Genomic DNA, 19,097 nt, shown 5'->3' with positions numbered 1-19,097 from the left:
TGTTGTCCCTCTATCAGGTCTTAATGGCCTGGTACTCAGGGCTCTGTTGTCCCTCTATCAGGTCCTATTGGCCTGCTACTCAGGGCTCTGTTGTCCCTCCATCAGGTCCTAATGGCCTGGTACTCAGGGCTCTGTTGTCCCTCCATCAGGTCCTAATGGCCTGCTACTCAGGGCTCTGTTGTCCCTCCATCAGGTCCTAATGGCCTGCTACTCAGGGCTCTGTTGTCCCTCCATCAGGTCCTAATGGCCTTCTACTCAGGGCTCTGTTGTCCCTCCATCAGGTTCTAATGGTCTGGTACTCAGGGCTCTGTTGTCCCTCCATCAGGTCCTAATGGCCTGGTACTCAGGGCTCTGTTGTCCCTCCATCAGGTCCTAATGGCCTGGTACTCAGGGCTCTGTTGTCCCTCCATCAGGTCCTAATGGCCTGCTACTCAGGGCTCTGTTGTCCCTCCATCAGGTTCTAATGGTCTGGTACTCAGGGCTCTATTGTTCCTCCATCCGGTTCTAATGGTCTGGTACTCAGGGCTCTATTGTTCCTCCATCAGGTTCTAATGGTCTGGTACTCAGGGCTCTATTGTTCCTCCATCAGGTTCTAATGTTCTGGTACTCAGGTCTCTATTGTCCCTCCATCAGGTTCTAATGGTCTGGTATTCAGGGCTCTATTGTTCCTCCATCAGGTTCTAATGGTCTGGTACTCAGGGCTCTATTGTCCCTCCATCAGGTTCTAATGGTCTGGTACTCAGGGCTCTATTGTACTTCTAACCACTCTGTGGAAATGCAAATGACATCTAAAATCCCATCAAACACTTCTCATCAAAACAGTCGGCCTATCTTACTTTTAAAACTCACCTCACTGTGATGATCAATTTTAAGAAAAGTTATTTTGTCTTTAGTACACAATTGGTCTAGCCTATGCTCCAAAATTAAACAAATTCTAGTAATTGTCTTTGAGTGTGTACTGTATTGTTATGCATACTGGGTGGACTGTTTACCTTATGCTATGCTCCAATCTTTCTACTAATAAGTCCAGGCGAGAATATATAGGCCTAGGCAATTCTATTGGTTCATTGATTGTGCAGGGTGGCTTATGGTTAGCCTGCAATCATAGTGAATTTGTATTTTATTTTGAATAGCCTAGTAATAGGGCATTTTTTATATTTTCATAATTAATAGGCGGACTCATTACCTTTAGTTACAAAATATCTCACCACTGTGTGTCTTCATCTCCTCCTCTTTCTCCTGCATTCCTTTCTCGAGCGCGCAGAGAGGGGCTGTCAAAAGTTTAATATGTTTCGTTGTGAAAACATGTTACTTGGTTTGCAAAATTACGCATTGGGTAGCTGCAGGAACAGGGTTGGAGAGCCCATGGCATACAGAGTTTGGACGGAATATCACCTATCGCACAGCGAGAGTCAGGCATGCTCCTCAAACAGTGGTTGATGCTTAGAGTGAAATAACCGGAGAGTAGCCTACCAGGCATGATTGAAAAAACGAACCAGCGGGAAAGCGGCCTCTATTTGCTATTCATACGGATGTCTTTTTCCCCCTGCCCCTGTTCCTGCCCATTTGATAATGGGCCATTCTAAATTGAAACTATTTTTACATATTAGTAAAGACAAGATTCAATTGAGAATAGTCTGGAGCAGTGGAAACGCGTTCTCTGGAGTGATGAATCACACTTCACCATCTGGCAGTCCGACAAACAAATCTGGGATTGGCGGATGCCAGGAGAACGCTACCAGCCCGAATGCATATTTCCAACTGTAAAGTTTGGTGGATGAGTAATAATATTCTGGGTCTGTTTTCGTGATTTGGGCTAGGCCCCTTAGTTCCAGTGAAGGGAAATCTTAACGCTACAACAGACAATGACATTCTAGATGAGTCTGTGCTTCCAACTTTGTGGCAACGGTTTGGGAAAGGCCCTTTCCTGTTTCAGCATGACAGTGCCCCAGCGCACAAAGCGATGTCCATACAGAAATGGTTTGTCGAGATCAGTGTGGAAGAACTTGACTGGCCTGCACAGAGCCCTGACCTTAACCCCGTCAAACACCTTTGGGATGAATTGGAACGCTGACTGCGCGCCAGGCCTAACCGCCCAACATCAGTGCTCGACCTCACTAATGCTCTTGTGGCTGAATGGAAGCAAGTCCCCTCAGCAATGTTCCATCATCTAGTGGAAAGCATTCCCAGGATAGTGGAGGCTGTTATTGCAGCAAAGGGGGACCAACTCCATGTTAATACCCATGATTTTGAAATGAGATGCTCGACGAGAGACGAGCAGGTGTCCAGCCCACATACTTTTTGTTATGTAGTGTAGCTTAGCAGTTTCCGATAGGTGTTGGAGTAATTGTGTTTGTTACTTCCAAGCGAATCAGACAAGTAGGGAGCAAGGTAGACTTGGCCATTATTCAGGTCATCGAGGTATGCTGTTTACTGTCCACTCTGCCCCCCCCCCGATCCATATGCAATCACAATGGCCAATGCGCATTTCGCATTTTGTATCTCAAAGCCATATCAAATATCTTTGTAGTTGCTATTTAGCTCATAATTGAGAGTTGAGAAATAAAAAGTATACCCACAGAAAGATGTGAACATCCTATCCCCATCTGTGACAACAGGATAGCTGTGTTTTCCCAGCAATTGGATTTAAAAATGTTATACAATCAGAACACTTTTCTTTCTCCTTGAGCATTTTTTCCAACGGGAAAGAAAGAGTAGCTCACTCGACACAGCAGCAGGCCCCAGCCTAACAGGTACAGGGGCAGGCAAGCAGACACTTTTATTACAGGATTCAGGAAGATAATGTACTTTAATGTTTGGACAAATCATGGTTTTAGCCTTCTAAAAAATAGCCCGTTTTTAGTTAGGTGAATGAATGTGCAGCCCGCACCGACGCAACCAATACATGTTTTTCCTGCACAGCCAAGTCAAAGGGTTGCAAAATGTGACGAAGTGGTCGCAGTCTGGAGCCCTGCCTTGTAGGCTTTTCACCATAGGCATACTCTAACTTTTGTTTCACTTCAATTAAAAAGGCCTCCATCTTCGCAATCAACAGTAGCCTGGGCCAAGGGAATTTTTTTCTAGGAAGTCGGAAGTTGAAGTCGGAAGTTTACATACACCTTAGCCAAATATATTTAAATTCAGTTTCACAATTCCTGACATTTAATCCTAGTAAACATTTCCTGTCTTAGGTCAGTTAGGATCACCACTTTATTTTAAGAATGTGAAATGTCAGAATAATAGTAGAGAGAATGATTTATTTCAGCTTTTGTTTCTTTCATCACATTCCCAGTGGGTCAGAAGTTTACATACACTCAATTAGTAATTGGTAGCATTGCCTTTAAATTGTTTAACTTGGGTCAAACGTTTCAGGTAGCCTTCCACAAGCTTCCCACAATAAGTTGGGTGAATTTTGTCCCATTCCTCCTGACAGAGCTGTGTAACTGAGTCAGGTTTGTAGGCCTCCTTTCTCGCACATGCCTTTTCAGTTCTGCCCACACATTTTCTATAGGATTGAAGTCAGGGCTTTGTGATGGCCACTCCAATACCTTGACTTTGTTGTCCTTAAGCCATTTTGCCACAACTTTGGAAGTATGCTTGGGGTCATTGTCCATTTGGAAGACCCATTTGCGTCCAAGCTTTAACTTCCTGACTGATGTCTTGAGATGTTGCTTCAATATGTCCATATAATTTTCCTACCTCATGATGCCATCTATTTTGTGAAGTGTTAATAAGAAATTTGTGGAGTGGTTGAAAAACAAGTTTTAATGACTCCAATCTAAGTGTATGTAAACTTCCGACTTCAACTGTACATGGGAAGGTATTATGTACCGTGTCCACTCCTCTTCTATTTGTGCCAAACATGTTTTAATCTAAGGCAAAATCCTACACCGTCCTCACTGGACTAAACTCAGGCTTAGATCTATCCTGATGTCGGCCCTGTTTGCGACAGGTGTCGGCAAGCTCCTGCTTCATTAATACATATAGATTACTTGTAGTTTTTCATGTTGTCTGTCTGTAATTTTTGTAATGACTTGGTGCTGCCTATCTTGGCCAGGACGCTCTTGAAAAAGAGATTTTAAATCTCAATGAGCCCTTCCTGGTTAAATAAAGGTTAAATAAATAAATAAAAATATGTTTTGGTTCTGCTATTCTCTACATAACTATTGGTCTGCCATCTTTGATACAATATCTAAAGTATTACAAGTGTTTTTTGCTCCTACTGCCATAACATCATTATTTGGGGTAATACCTGAGACAATCCGGACCCTCTCTTTCTAAAATTATCCGCCGCAATTGTTGCAACCCCTATTACTAGCCTGTTCAACCTCTCTTTCTTATCGTCTGAGATCCCTAAAGATTGGAAAGCTGCCGTGGTCCTCTTCAAATGGGGAGACACTCTAGACCTAAACTGTTACAGACCCGAATCTATCCTACCCTGCCTTTCTAAAGTCTTCGAAAGCCAAGTTAACAAACAGATCACCAACCATTTCGAATCCCACTGTACCTTCTCCGCTATGCAATCTGGTTTCCGAGATGGTCATGGGTGCACCTCTGCCACGCTCAAGGTCCTAAACGATATCATAACCGCCATCGATAAAGACAGTACTGTGCAGCCGTCTTCATCGACCTGGCCAAGGCTTTCGACTCTGTCAATCACCGCATTCTTATCGGCAGACTCAATAGCCATGGTTTCTCAAATGACTGCCTTGCCTGGTTCACCAACTACTTCTCAGATAGAGTTCAGTGTGTCAAATCGGAGGGCCTGTTGTCCGGACCTCTGGCAGTCTCTATGGGGGTACCACAGAGTTCAATTCTCGGGCCGACTCTTTTCTCTGTATATATCATTGTCGCTCTTGCTGCTGGTGATTCTCTGATTCACCTCTACGCAGACAACACCATTCTGTATACTTCTGGCCCTTCTTTGGACACTGTGTTAACAAATCTCCAAACGAGCTTCAATGCCATGGCCTCCAACTGCTCTTAAATGCTAGTAAAACTAAATGCATGCTCTTCAACCGATCGCTGCCTGCACCCGCCCGCCCGACGAGCATCACTACTCTGGACGGTTCTGACTTAGAATATGTGCATACAACAAATACCTAGGTGTCTGGTTAGACTGTAAACTCTCCTTCCAGACTCACATTAAGCATCTCCAATCCAAAATTAAATCTAGAATCAGCTTCCTATTTCGCAACGAAGCATCCTTCACTCATGCTACTAAACATACCCTCGTAAAACTGACTATCTCACCGATCCTTGTCTTCGGCGATGTCATTTACAAAATAGCCTCCAACACTCCACTCAGCAAATTGGATGTAGTCTATCACAGTGTCATCTGTTTTGTCACCAAAGCCCCATATACTACCCACCACTGCGACCTGCATGCTCTCGTTGGCTGTCCCTCGCTTCATATTCGTCACCAAACCCACTGGCTCCAGGTCATCTATAAGTCTTTGCTAGGTAAAGCCCCGCCTTATCTCAGCTCACTGGTCACCATAGCAACACCCACCCGTAGCACGCGCTCCAGCAGGTATATCTCACTGGTCATCCCCAAAGCCAACACCTACTTTGGCTGCCTTTCCTTCCAGTTCTCTGCTGCCAATGACTGGAACGAATTGCAAAAAACTTATATCTCCCTCACTAACTTTAAGCATCAGCTGTCAGAGCAGCTTACCGATCATTGCACCTGTACACAGCCCATCTGTAAATAGCCCACCCAACTACCTCATCCCCATATTGTTATTTATTTTTGCTCTTTTTCACCCCAGTATCCCTACTTGCACATCATCATCTTCACATCTATCACTCCAGTGTTAATTGCTAAATTGTTATTATTTCGCCACTATGGCCTATTTGTTTGCTTACCTCCCTAATCTTACTACATTTGCACACACTGTATATACATTTTTCTATTGTGTTATTGACTGTACGTTTGTTTATCCCATGTGTAACTCTGTGTTGTTGTTTTTGTCGGACTGCTTTGCTTTATCTTGGCCAGGTCGCAGTTGTAAATGAGAACTTGTTCTCAACTGGTCTACCTGGTTAAATAAAGGTGAAATAAAAACATATATTTAAAAAATACTACAACACTACCAAAATACACATCTGACTTTGTAGCCTTTGTGAGTTTGTTGGCAAGAAGGTTGATTTTACTTCTGTGGAAGTCGCCCTCTCCTCCCTCTCATTTTCTGTGGATTAAAGATGTCTTACACTTTAGTAAATTGGAGAAGATAAAATTTACCCCACGGTGGTTTTTCTGCCAATTCTACCGAATGTGGCAACCTTTCTTTACCTATGTAGAGACACTGCAATTTCCCTCTACAGTAAACTGCCTACCTGAGCTTTGTACTTAATTGATCTACCTTTGTGAGTGTTTAATATTAGCCTGTCTTATTATTATAATTGTTCTATTCGTTTTGAAGACTAGCCATGTTTTATTTTTTTGTGCACTTTTTTGTTTCTAATGTATGTTTTGAAAGTATTACTTAAGTATTTTATATTTTCATATGGGAGTATACATTTCTACCTCATTCAAAAAGCATGTTCCTATGGTATATCAAATGTATAAAACCACAAGTTCAATGTACTGTATTTCAAACATTGTTTACTGTAACTGTGAAAGAAAATACCAATAAAAAGTTACAAAAAATAAATAATAATAAGTATCTCGGTCTCGATGCGATGGAGATGATGGCAAGGGATGAAAGTCGACCTTGATCCGGTTTTGACCGGATGCTGTTGTGGCTGGTATAGTGAGGACCAGCTGCATTAACTTTGTCACCTCTTGGATTTGTCTCGTACCATTTGTGAACTGTACTATCCAACAAGATCAGCCTTAAGTCTAACGAATACTTGGCATATTTTGACAGGTTCTCGTTTGCTGGTGTCAAACTTTTGTGACATTGTTTAGATTTTTTCCCAGTTCACTAAGCCAAGGAAATTAAATTCACCAAAGTGCTCAAACCTGGCTCTCATCTGAACATTGTTATTGTCCAGTATGTTGTAGTAAATTCACCCCGTTTTTCTACGAGTTTCGCATTCTGCCAGGCCCAGTTCATTGCATTTCTGCTCGAATCGCTCATAGAAACTATCAAAGTCTTGTCGCTGCAGAAACTCATATCCATCACTTTGTTCTGCAGAACACGGAAGTACACGTCAGTTTAATTGAAAATTCCTACAATAGGCAGCATGTGTAGCATGAATTAGCTAGGGCTTTCAAAATCTCACGGTTCTCTTTTACCTTGGCATTGTGCATGCTGATGTTCAATCTCCGTTGTTCATTCAATGCCAGATCTATCCGTGAGCTGCCAAATGTCTTAAGAGCTATCTGGCTTTGGATGTGAGACACCGATTTCACATGCTTGTTGAGTGCTATAGGCAGTAACTGTCTCTTGTCCACACGCTGTCGCTGGTGGAGAACAGCAGGCGGGAAGCAGTAGAATTGGCTGCTAGCAGCGCAGCCACAGAGCCAGTCTTTCCGTTGATAACAATCAGATTGAAATTATCGTGTTATTTTCTGTCCTTTCCTTTGATGTTAGGTTCCTAAGCTCAGGTGTTGGTGTTCCATTCCTTATCACCCCCTGTTAAGCTAGAAAATCAACTTTAAAAACTGTTTCCGATGCAATATGTTAGCCATTCTGATGAACGTAACAGCCAAAAGGCGGCTGATGACGTATGACGTCCACAGGCAGGAGGGAGCCCGGCCTATCCTCCTGCCTGTCCCATTACTTTTTTCACTCCAATACGCATTCATATGTATTATTTGAGTGCAATAATGAATGGGACATATTGACACATGAAAGACAGCGAAGCTCTCTGCCTGCCTTTTGGAGTCCGTTAGCTGGCAGTATATGGTAGAAACACGCATGCGCATGTCATGTCAATGCCTTGCATTGAGTTTGGAGTTTGAAGGGCTGGAGACAGGCACACAGTGAGGCTGCCTTTCCCCTGGCATCATTGTGTACTGTACCAGATCACTGCAAATTTGGGTAGTAAGAACTAGTTCAGAAATTGATTTTATAATGCAGAAAAAACATGACAAAATTATTATTGATTTAAAAAAAAATATATATATATATATATATATAAAATAATTGTTTATTCATTTTCACAGGGTAGGCACTGACCACACTTCACTGTAGTGTTCCTTGGGTTGAATTAATGCCGTTTGTTTAGCACTTTCCCTCAAACTCTTGTTTCCCTCTGCAGTAGACCTCCCTGTGTGAGGTCCCCAGCCCTCCACACCTCTTCTGGACCCAGTCCCCTGCCCCCTCTTCCCACCACACCCACCCCTCCTCCTCCTCCTCCACCTCCTCTCCAACCTCCACACCCCAACTACAACACCCCTCATTCTCAGCAACACGGGTAGGTCAACCAAGCACCATCTCCAAACCACTAACCCTAACCTGTTACTGTTCAGCCTGAAAATGTGCTTATTTGATGCTCGTTATGGGTGATATTGCACCTACCTGACACCTAAACTAATCTGGCCAAAGATAGCATCACTGGCTAAAATTGCTTATGAGGGATTTCACTGGTTGCTAACTGCTAACCTGTGTTTAACTTTCTGTTGCCAACTCTTGCTAAATTTGCATGGCTCTCTGAACTCCCTTTCAACACCCAAGCAATATGTTGTTTTCAGCAAATCTGGAGGTTTCAACCCTCTTGACATTCATTATGTTTAGTTTGTTCAGAGGCCAGCCATTTCGATGACCACCACAGTGCTCCATTCATCTCGTGGTGGGATATCAGAACTCTAAATAGAACTATAGACAACATCTGCCAGTTTCAGTTGAATCTCGACATCGCTCATAAGTAATATCACAAACAAACCAAAAGAGAGTTCCCTTATGTGGCTTTCTTTTGAGAGTGAAACAGAGAGTCAGCATCATCCCCAAGCGTGTTAATAATGACAAATGAATCCCTCTCCATGTTGAATTTGTTAACATGCATTTCTCTGTGGAGAGAGCGCCCACCATGGTCGATGGTGATGCATCATGGGGCCGGTTGGCATTTGGAGAATCCTGTCTGTGTCTGCGTTGGTTGACACTGTGATTAATGGTCAGGAGAGCGCTGCAGACAGACTATGTAAATGCTGAAGGAGCCATTAACAGACATCTTCACTGTCAATAAGAAGTGGCACAACATCATGCATACTGCTGGGGCAAATCACAAAGCCTGTCAATCTCCACTGTCATTCTACCAGACACCCAGACATAGGCCCACGGTGAGAGAGGCTGGCGGGAGAGGGCGGGAGGGTGGGAGGCATTGTCTTTGCCTACCTGACTCTCTTAACCACTCCACCACAGTTTTTCTGTCATCCTCACCTGTCCCCTCTTTCAGCACAGTTACCCACTCTCTCCCTCCCTCAGCCCTGTCCTCTTTCTTTCTCATCACCCTCTCATCCAGGCCTTCGGAAATGGTCTCTTCCAGTTGCTCTCCTAGTCCATAATATAGCATACATACAGTTGAAGTCTGAAGTTTACATACACTTAGGTTGGAGTCATTAAAACTCGTTTTTCAACCACTCCACAAATTTCTTCTTAACAAACTATAGTTTTGGCAAGTCGGTTCGGACATCTACTTTGTGCATGACACAAGTAATTTGTTCAACAATTGTTTACAGACAGATTATTTCACAATTCCAGTGGGTCAGAAGTTTACATACACTAAGTTGACTGTGCCTTTAAACAGCTTGGAAAATTCCAGAAAATTATGTCATGGCTTTACAAGCTTCTGATAGGCTAATTGACAATATTTGAGTCAATTGGAGGTGTACCTGTGGATGTATTTCAAGACCTACCTTCAACCTCCGTGCCTCTTTGCTTGACATCATGGGAAAATCCAAAGAAATCAGCCAAGACCTCAGAAAACAAATTGTAGACCTCCACAAGTCTGGTTCATCCTTGGGAGCAATTTCCAAATGCCTGAAGGTACCACGTTCATCTGTACAAACAATAGTACGCAAGTATAAGCACCATGGGACCACGCAGCCGTCATACCGCTCAGGAAGGAGACGCGTTCTGTCTCCTAGAGATGAACGTAATTTGGTGCGAAAAGTGCAAATCAATCCCAGAACAACAGCAAAGGACCTTGTGAAGATGCTGGAGGAAACAGGTACAAAAGTATCTATATCCACAGTAAAACGAGTCCTATATCAATATAACCTGAAAGGCGGCTCAGCAAGGAAGAAGCCACTGCTCCAAAACCGCCATAAAAAAGCCAGACTACGATTTGCAACTGCACATGGGGACAAAGATCATACTTTTTGGAGAATGTCCTCTGGTCTGACGAAACAAAAATAGAACCGTTTGGCCATAATGACCATCGTTATGTTTGGAGGAAAAAGGGGGAGGCTTGCAAGCCGAAGAACACCATCCCAACCGTGAAGCATGGGGGTGGCAGCATCATGTTGTGGGGGTGCTTTGCTGCAGGATGGACTGGTGCACTTCACAAAATAGATGGCATCATGAGGTAGGAAAATTATGTGGATATATTGAAGCAACATCTCAAGACATCAGTCAGGAAGTTAAAGCTTGGTCGCAAATGGGTCTTCCAAATGGACAATGACCCCAAACATACTTCCAAAGTTGTGGCAAAATGGCTTAAGGACAACAAAGTCAAGGTATTGGAGTGGCCATCACTAAGCGCTGACCTCAATCCTATAGAAAATGTGTTGGCAGAACTGAAAAAGCGTGTGGGAGCAAGGAGGCCTACAAACCTGACTCAGTTACACCAGCTCTGTCAGGAGGAATGTGCCAAAATTCACCCAACCTATTGTGGGAAGCTTGTGGAAGTCTACCCGAAACGTTTGACCCAAGTTAAACAATTTAAAGGCAATGCTACCAAATACTAATTGAGTGTATGTAAACTTCTGACCCACTGGGAATGTGATGAAAGAAATAAAAGCTGAAATAAATCATTCTCTCTACTATTATTCTGACATTTCACATTCTTAAAATAAAGTGGTGATCCTAACTGACCTAAGACAGGGAAATTTTACTCGTATTAATGTCAGGAATTGTGAAAAACTGAATTTAAATGTACTTGGCTAATCTGTATGTAAACTTCTGACTTCAACTGTACTTACATACATGCTGTGAATACTAGGTCCCCCTCCATAGAAAGGCACTGTATGCAAATACTTTGTGTCTCCCAGTCTGTCCCTAGATGTGGAGATGGTCGGCAAGTAGACTAGTGATTAGAGCGTTGGCGTAGTAACCGAAAGGTTGCAAGATTGAATCCCGAGCTGACAAGGTAAAAATCTGTCATTCTGCCCCTGAACAAGGCAGTTAACCCACTGTTCCTAGGCTGTCATTGAAAATAAGAATTTGTTATTAACTGACTTGCCTAATTAAATAAAGGTATACTAAAAAAAATGGTCTGAGGCTGGCTGAGAATGCAATTAGTGCTGTCTGATGAAAACACAGAGGGAAGGAGAGAGTGTGTGTGTGTCTACGTGTGTGTGTGTGTGTGTGTTAGAGGGCAGCTCTACTGACTCTTCCAGCTGACTTTGAGGAGGCAGAGAGCTGACAGCCCCCTGCTCTGCGGCTGCACGTGCATGGTGTTGCCATGGAGAAAGCAGGAAGCGAAGGCAGGGGGACCGATTTAGGAGGATTGTTGACCTCCCCCCCACATCTCCTATTGTTTATCTCTGTTTCTCAACCCTTGTTCTGTTTTGTTCTCGTCCTCTGAACAGCTGAGGAAGATTAAGGGGGAATTGGAGTGAGCTGAAGGCTCTGAAACACTGTGTTTAGTGTTTACTCTTTTATAGTCCTGATTCTGATCTGAGAGCAGCATTGTGAAACATTTAAACCTCTTGTTGTCTGTCTGAAAACAAGCGGCCAACAGCCTGAACCTTGTCCCTGGGCTCGACTACTCCAGATTCATTACGCAGAGTGAAAAGAATGCCTAACGAGCAGAGCAAGGCCACTATGATATCCTGTGGCTGGAGGGGATCTATGATTACATCTAGATAAGTGTGATGGGGATGCTAGCTAGTGTTTTCCCCAGTCCTCAGAGATGTTCCCTTAAGTGCTTTGAATTATACATGATTTCCCATTTTCATGATCAAATCACCAAAACACCCATACTTGGTCTGATTGGCTGACATTTAGAATAATATTATGTTTGAATCTTAAAGACTGTAAACTTGCTGTCGGTAATGTAAGTCTATCAAAGGCACTTGGGTTTGAATCGGGTTATGTTGAGGTTTTAAGTTGAGATGATACTATTGCACGGCTTGTGACTTGGTTTGGATCAATGATCGGAAGTAGGAGTAAAGTCTCTTGAGTGAACACTGGTGTTGGGATTTGGAGAACATAACCAGAGAGTAGTATTAGGAAGCTAGGTGTTGTCCTGGCTCTGTTGGCTGAAGACAGAAAGTATTTTTTCAAATGACTTTGGTAGCTCTCCCTGGAGCTACAGAAAAACGGCTTGTAGAAAATAAGCACTTAGAGAAAAGCATGCTTAAAATAAAAATAAATTAAAGGAAATGGAAAGAGAGAAAGCAAGAGAGAAGAGCGCTTAGGGGTAAATCCTCGCCAAATAATTCATTTCTGACCTCCTTAGTAAGTAAATTTACTAAATAAATAAGAGCTGCTTGAATGTCAAGAATGCATTGCTGTTGCCGCCAGCGTTGTGGCTCACAGGCAGCCTTGGCATCAGCTCCAGCTAGGCTTTAATAAATGGCTTCTCTCCCTTCAGAACTGTTTGATGTAAGGGGGAGGGGGGCTTTTCTCAGGATTTAATATGTTAAAAGGCTGTCCTTTCATTCATTGTTTTATTTTTGATTCTGTTTGGGTTGAGTCAGGTAGGCAGGCAGGCGCTAGCTGAGCTGGCTGCTTGGAATGGAGCTGTGGCTGAGAGGGAGCTGCCTTGAGAGCAGATTGTGCCCATATATAATTCATATTGTTCATACCCTCCCACTGACTACACCGTGCAGACCCCCCTCCCCTCTCTCTTTCTCTCTCTCTCTCTCTCTCTCTCTTTCTCAGTCTCTCTCTCTTTCTCAGTCTCTCTCTCTCTCTCTCTCACTTCTGCTCGCTCTCTCCCTCTCACCAGTCAGGGTTGATGGAGGGTGGTGGGGCTGGGTAATGATAGGGTCTGGATGGTGGCAGTACTTTAGTACCCCTATTTTCTCCTGCCACACTGAATTCACTCCCTGTTGTAGCAGTGAGTGTTTGCAGTGGACAGGCAGGAAGGGGACTTTGACACTGGCACTGTAGTGCTGGTCTGGCATGGAGTTGTGTGTGTGACTGCAGCTGGCTGTCTGGCACCCGGTAACCATGGCAGCCCTTGGCAACGGCCCTCTCTCCCTTTCTCTCCCCAGCCGTGCTCAGAGACAGGCCTCCTCAGATGTCCTTCACACATGTGGGCAGAATACTAAGGACAGACAGCAGAGTTCCATGCAGGGGGATGAGGGGAGACAGAGAGACAGGCAGGCAGGGAGGGCGACAAGACTGGGACTGGGACTGACTACAGGGCTAGTCATTTAAATAGAACAGTGATTACTAATCTGTTTATCTGCTGAAGTGATTCAAAGCACATATTATTTCCCTCAGAATATTTCAAGAGGCTCTAAATGTGGCTAACACCTCATGAGAGCATTACTCATAATGGTTTGCGCTGGTAGTAATGCTCTAGTGTTTTCTGTCTATCTTGTTTCTGGGCTAAAACTAAATCCACATTTTATGGTTTATTTTATTAGTTTTTCCTGACTTCATCTGGCCATATTCATGCTACAACTTGCTTGCTCACAGACTCAATTGAAAGCAGTGTCAAATCAGCAGTATCTTTTTGAGAAGCAGAGCACAACAAAACAGCTGTGTTCTCCCACACAACACAACACAACGAGAGAGAGCGAGAGAGAGAGAGATCAAAAACAATAGAGGGTGGGGCTGGGTTTGATCCTTCTCAATTAGAGGAGCTCAGATTCCCCTCAACCGTTCCCTAGCTCAGCTAGCTCAGCTCACGATACAATGATTACGCTACAATGACTACTGGATGGTAAGCCTGTGCTGTGAGCTGGAAATACGCCCCCCACAGTCTCACCCGGGACACACTCCCTCTCTCTTCACTATCTTTTCCTCCCTCATCTCTCTATTTATCCTCTCCCTCTTGTTTTTCTCCTTTTCGCTTTCTCCCACTCCCCTCTTGCTGCGTTTCACCTCTCTTTCCCTCTCCACCGTCCGTCTCTCCCTCCCTTTCTGCTTTCCCCTCGTTCTCTGCGGCAACAGGTTTTTTTTTCTCCCCCAGCGAAGGTGCCCGAGAGCAAGATAAATGTGCTGTGCCTTTTTTGATAGCAGCACATGCATACATTAAGTGTGATTAAACGGCCTGCGTTCCCTCCATCAAGTGTTTCCTAATGGGCTTTTTTTATAACATGAATTTGTAATAATGGACTAGCCCCACAGTCGAACTCCACTTTCTTGTTGTTGATGTTTTTCATGACATTATTCTCGTCAGCACTGGCGCTGGGATTTTTTTTTAATGTGGGGCGATGTAGGGTGTAGATGCAGTAGGGAGAAATAGCACTTTACGGAACTGAAACGATATACTCCGACACGAGGTGGCAATGTCGCCATGTTAGCTACCGATTGTGTTGAATTCTTTGAAGTAACAGAAAGTACCCAATGATACCACATGATTTCCTTGGAAATACCCAGCAAATCCCATAGTAAAACAGTACTGTCAAATAAAGTGCTGCCAAGAAAACAGTCTATAACAGGCAGGATTTGATTGATAGCAGTGTATGTTGTTGTCTGTGAGCCATGGTTTTTCCTGTGAGCCCAGGTCCATAGAGGGATTACATATGTATCATCACACATGCTCTATGACTAATTACATCTGTGAGATGATAAACCTCCCAATAATCTCAAACCCATCCCTCCTCATCCCTCCTTCTGCCTGGTTAGTCACTGTCACACATCCAATACATTGTTGTCCTCTCTGCTTGGGGAAGTTCAGCTCTTTTGACTGACTGACACAAATCCGCATTGAGTGTTTTTTTTTGTCCTTGTGATCACAGTGTTGAGATGAATGTAGGATGTAGGATTGCCCTCCAGACAGAAAGGCAAGGGTTTTACTATGACCTTGTCAGTGTGGCATTTTAACACAAAGCTGCCCCCACTACTGCTACTACTACTACTACTACTACTGTCAACCCTTTACTCCATGTTCCTTAAATACCCTTTCTAGTCTGCTCTACTCTCTCTCCACTTCAAGGAAATGATCCACAACAGATGAGGGGATCTTCTGTACTCCTACCTCTCTCTCTCTCACTCCCCCCTCTGCCACTTCTCTCACTCTCCTTTTCCTGTTCTCTCGTTATCCAAGGGATTATTTGGACCAGCAGGAAGTAGAGATGGTCCAACTGCTATCCATCCTGGTGCGCTGTCTGTTGAGTTGGTACAGGGCTGGTACAGGGCTGGTACAGAGCTAGCATTGTACAGGGTACAGGGTATGGAGCGGTGACAGTCTGTCTGCTGTGTGTGACGCTGGTTCAGCAGGTTGCTGATAAGCCCTCTGATGTCCTCCCAACACGCCGTGATGCGACGAGGCATGGAGAAAGAACGGGATTGATTTCAGCCGTCGCCATAGCAACAAATAACATGATCCTTTCCAGAAGCACACCTTAATTAGTTAAATTATGACTTCGTGGGGAGAGGAGGGAGGGAGGGAAGAGGGCTGAGGAGAGGAGGGGTGAGGGATTTGCAAGGGATGAGAGGAAGGATAGGAGGATGAAACAGCTTTCTATTCAGCTGTTACTCACACACACACTTGCTTTTAAAGAGATTCTGTTTTTTTCTAGGAAATGTGCCCATACATTTTCAGGATGATGGTTTATACAGTACTGAAACGTATGGGCATATCCTCTGACTGGCATGGCCTTATAGCTTTGCAGTAGAGGCAGAAAGTCTAATCTATTACGTAGTCTTTTCTACTACCATGTCAAAAGCCAACTAATTGCTCTCCACACCAAGTAGCTGGGTCCAGTCTTTCCTCTCTAACCAGCTCTTGTCTCTCTCTCTCTCTGTGTCCCAGACAGGGCAGCTACCCAGGCCCTGGCATAAACCAGATGGTGCCCCCCATCAACCAGTCGCAGGGCAACAACTCAGGCATGGGCACGCCACAGGGTCCACCCTACAATATGCCACCCTCAGGTAAGACCTGGGCAGGCCAACAAGGTACCCAACAGCAACCAAAGTAGTGAACAATTGTCTAAAATGGTTGTGAGATTAAGTTGAGTCTTCTATAGCCTTCAGTTTGACAGACTTCAAACCAATCAAATCAAATCAAATGTTATGTATCACATGCGTCGAATACAACTGGTGTAGACTTTACATTTAAATGCTTGCTGACAAACCTTTTTCCAATGTTGCAGAGTAAAACAATAATATAAAAATAATAAGAAAGAAATATATACAGTACCAGTCAAAAGTTTGGACACATCTACTCATTCAAGGGTAATAGTGAAGAATAATAGTGAACATCAAAACTATGAAATAACACATATGATATCATGTATTAACCCAGAAAGTTTGAAACAAATCAAAATATATTTTAGATTGTTAAAGTAGCCACACTTTGCCTTGATGACAGTTTTCTACACTCTTGGCATTCTCTCAACCAGCTTCATGATGTGGTCACCTTGAATGCATTTCAATTAACAGGTGTGCCTTGTTAAAAGTTAATTGTGGAATTTCTTTCCTTCTTAATGCATTTGAGCCAATCAGTTGTGTTGTGACAAGGTGGGGGTGGTATACTATGGCAAGGACAGCTCAAATAAGAAAAGAAAAACAACAGTCCGTCATTACTTTAAGACATGAAGGTCAGTCAATGCGGAACATTTCAAGAACTTTGAATGTTTCTTCAAGTGCAGTCGCAAAAACCATCAAGCGCTATGATGAAACTGGCTCTCATGAGGACCACCACAGGAAAGGAAGACCCAGAGTTACCTTTGCTGCAGAGGATAAGTGCATTAGAGTTACCAGCCTCAGAAATTGCAGCCCAAATAAATGCTTCACAGAGTTCAAGTAACAGATACATCTCAACATCAACTGTTCAGAGGAAACTGTGTGAATCATGCCTTCATGGTCAAATTGCTGCAAAGAAACCACTACTAAAGGACACCAATAAGAAGAGACTTGCTTGTGCCAAGAAATACGTGCAATGGACATTAGACCAGTGAGTCAAAATGTGTGATTTTTGGTTCCAACCGCCGTGTCTTTGTGAGATGCAGAGTAGGTGAACGGATGATCTCCGCATGTGAGGCTCTCACCATGAAGCATGGAGGAGGAGGTGTGATGGTGTGGGAGTGCTTTGCTGGTGACACTGTCTGGGATTTATTTAGAATTCAAGGCACACTTAACCAGCAAGGCTACCACAGCTTTCTGCAGCGATATGCCATCCCATCTGGTTTGCGCTTATCATTTGTTTTTCAACAGGACAATGACCCAACACACCTCCAGGCTGTGTAAGGGCTATTTGACCAAGAAGGAGAGTGATGGAGTGTCTCCCGAGTGATGCAGCGGTCTAAGGCACTGCATCGCCGTGCTAGAGGCATCACTACAGACCCTGGTTCGATACCAGGCTGTATGACAACCGGCCATGATCGGGAGTCCCATAGGGCGGGCTCATAATTGGCCCAGCGTCGTCTGGGTTCGGGGAGGGTTTGGCCAGGGTAGGTCGTCATTGTAAATGAGAATTTGTTCTTAACTGACTTGCCTAGTTAAATAAAGGTTAAATAAAAAATATATACTGTGCCTTCGGAAAGTATTGAGACCCCTTGACTTTTTCCATATTTTGTTACGTTACAGTCATATTCTAAAATGGATTAAAGAAAAAAAACGCCGCAATCTACACACAATACTCAATACACAATACACATTTGGAAGAAACCTGCCACCATCCCTACGATGAAGCATTGTGGTGAAAGCATCACGCTGTGAAGATGTTTTTCAACGGCAGGGACTGGGAGACTAGTCAGGATCGAAGGGAAGATGAACGGAGCAAAGTACAGAGAGATCCTTGATGAAAACCTGCTCCAGAGCGCTCAGGACCTCAGACTGGGGGCGAAGGTTCTTCCAACAGGACAAAGCACACAGCCAAGACAATGCAGGAGTGGCTTTAGGACAGGTCTCTGAATGAACTTGAGTGGCCCAGCCAGAGCCCGGACTTGAACTTGATCTAACATCTCTGGAGAGACCTCAAAATAGTTGTGCAGTGAATCTCCCCATCCAACCTGACAGAGCTTGAGAGGATCTGCAGAGAAGAATGGGAGTAACTCCCCAAATACAGGTGCGCCAAGCTTGTAGCGTCATACCCAAGAAGACTCGAGGCTGTAATCGCTGCCAAAGGTTCTTCTACAAAGTACTGAGTAAAGGGTCTGAATACTTATGTACATGTGATATTTCTGTATTTTTATTTTTTATACACAGCGAGTTACTGTTCTGAAGATGGTTATTTTCCTGCAGACAGCTCTGTTCTGTTATTTTTCTTGTTCCGTTGGCCCTCCTGAGAACAGATTAATGCAGTGCGCCCCTTTCTCCTGCTCTCTCTTGCCCTTCACCCCTCCACATTGTGCTAAACACACCTCGGAGAATGCAAGGCTCTATTTGAAAAGAGCTTTCTGCTCAGCCTTACAAAACTAAATATCAGGCTGCATGACATTTGGAAGACTTCAAATGAATTAGAGTGCCAAGGTTCTTAAAAACTCATCTCAGCTGCCCCTGGGGTTGGTAAAAAGCTATTAGTTTCACATAGTGCTGAGCGCCGAGCTGAGAAGTGAAATAAAGGGACAAACCTTGGGACTCTTGGCATGTAGGGACACTTTCTTCTCAATAGGAAAATGCTTATTCAGTCCACACTCGGAAAGTAGTCTTCAAGATATTATTCATTTCTACCAAGAACTTTTGAAAGAAGTTACCTAAAGATATCAAAAATGTTAATACCATATTTAAGTCTACCAGTTCATAAACATAGTAAGAGCAGAATTTATATTTGTGGTGCTGAAATACCTATTCAATGTTAGACAAAAGCGTAAGATATATAGTCAGCAAGGCCGAGAGAGTGCAATGGTATTTCATTTAAAA

General features: G+C 43.7%; 1 protein-coding gene across 3 annotated transcripts in view; it reads left to right on the top strand.

The window, feature by feature from the left end:
* The window catches only part of LOC139530681 (AT-rich interactive domain-containing protein 1B-like), a 216,679-nt gene that overhangs the window by 176,635 nt on the left and 20,947 nt on the right, over nucleotides 1–19,097 (top strand). For 2 of the 3 annotated variants that reach the window (XM_071327300.1, XM_071327299.1), the window contains exons 9-10: nucleotides 8,212–8,367; nucleotides 16,048–16,166. In XM_071327300.1, coding sequence (XP_071183401.1) covers nucleotides 8,212–8,367; nucleotides 16,048–16,166 — 275 coding nt within the window. The remainder of the gene's footprint in view (nucleotides 1–8,211; nucleotides 8,368–16,047; nucleotides 16,167–19,097) is intronic. The other variant, XM_071327301.1, reaches the window with a different exon arrangement.

The sequence above is a fragment of the Salvelinus alpinus genome, chromosome 9, assembly GCF_045679555.1.
Source record: "Salvelinus alpinus chromosome 9, SLU_Salpinus.1, whole genome shotgun sequence".
In the NCBI taxonomy this organism is placed as follows: Eukaryota; Metazoa; Chordata; class Actinopteri; order Salmoniformes; family Salmonidae; genus Salvelinus; species Salvelinus alpinus.
Note: the sequence above shows the minus strand (reverse complement) of the source record. Positions and strands in the feature narration are given on the sequence as shown.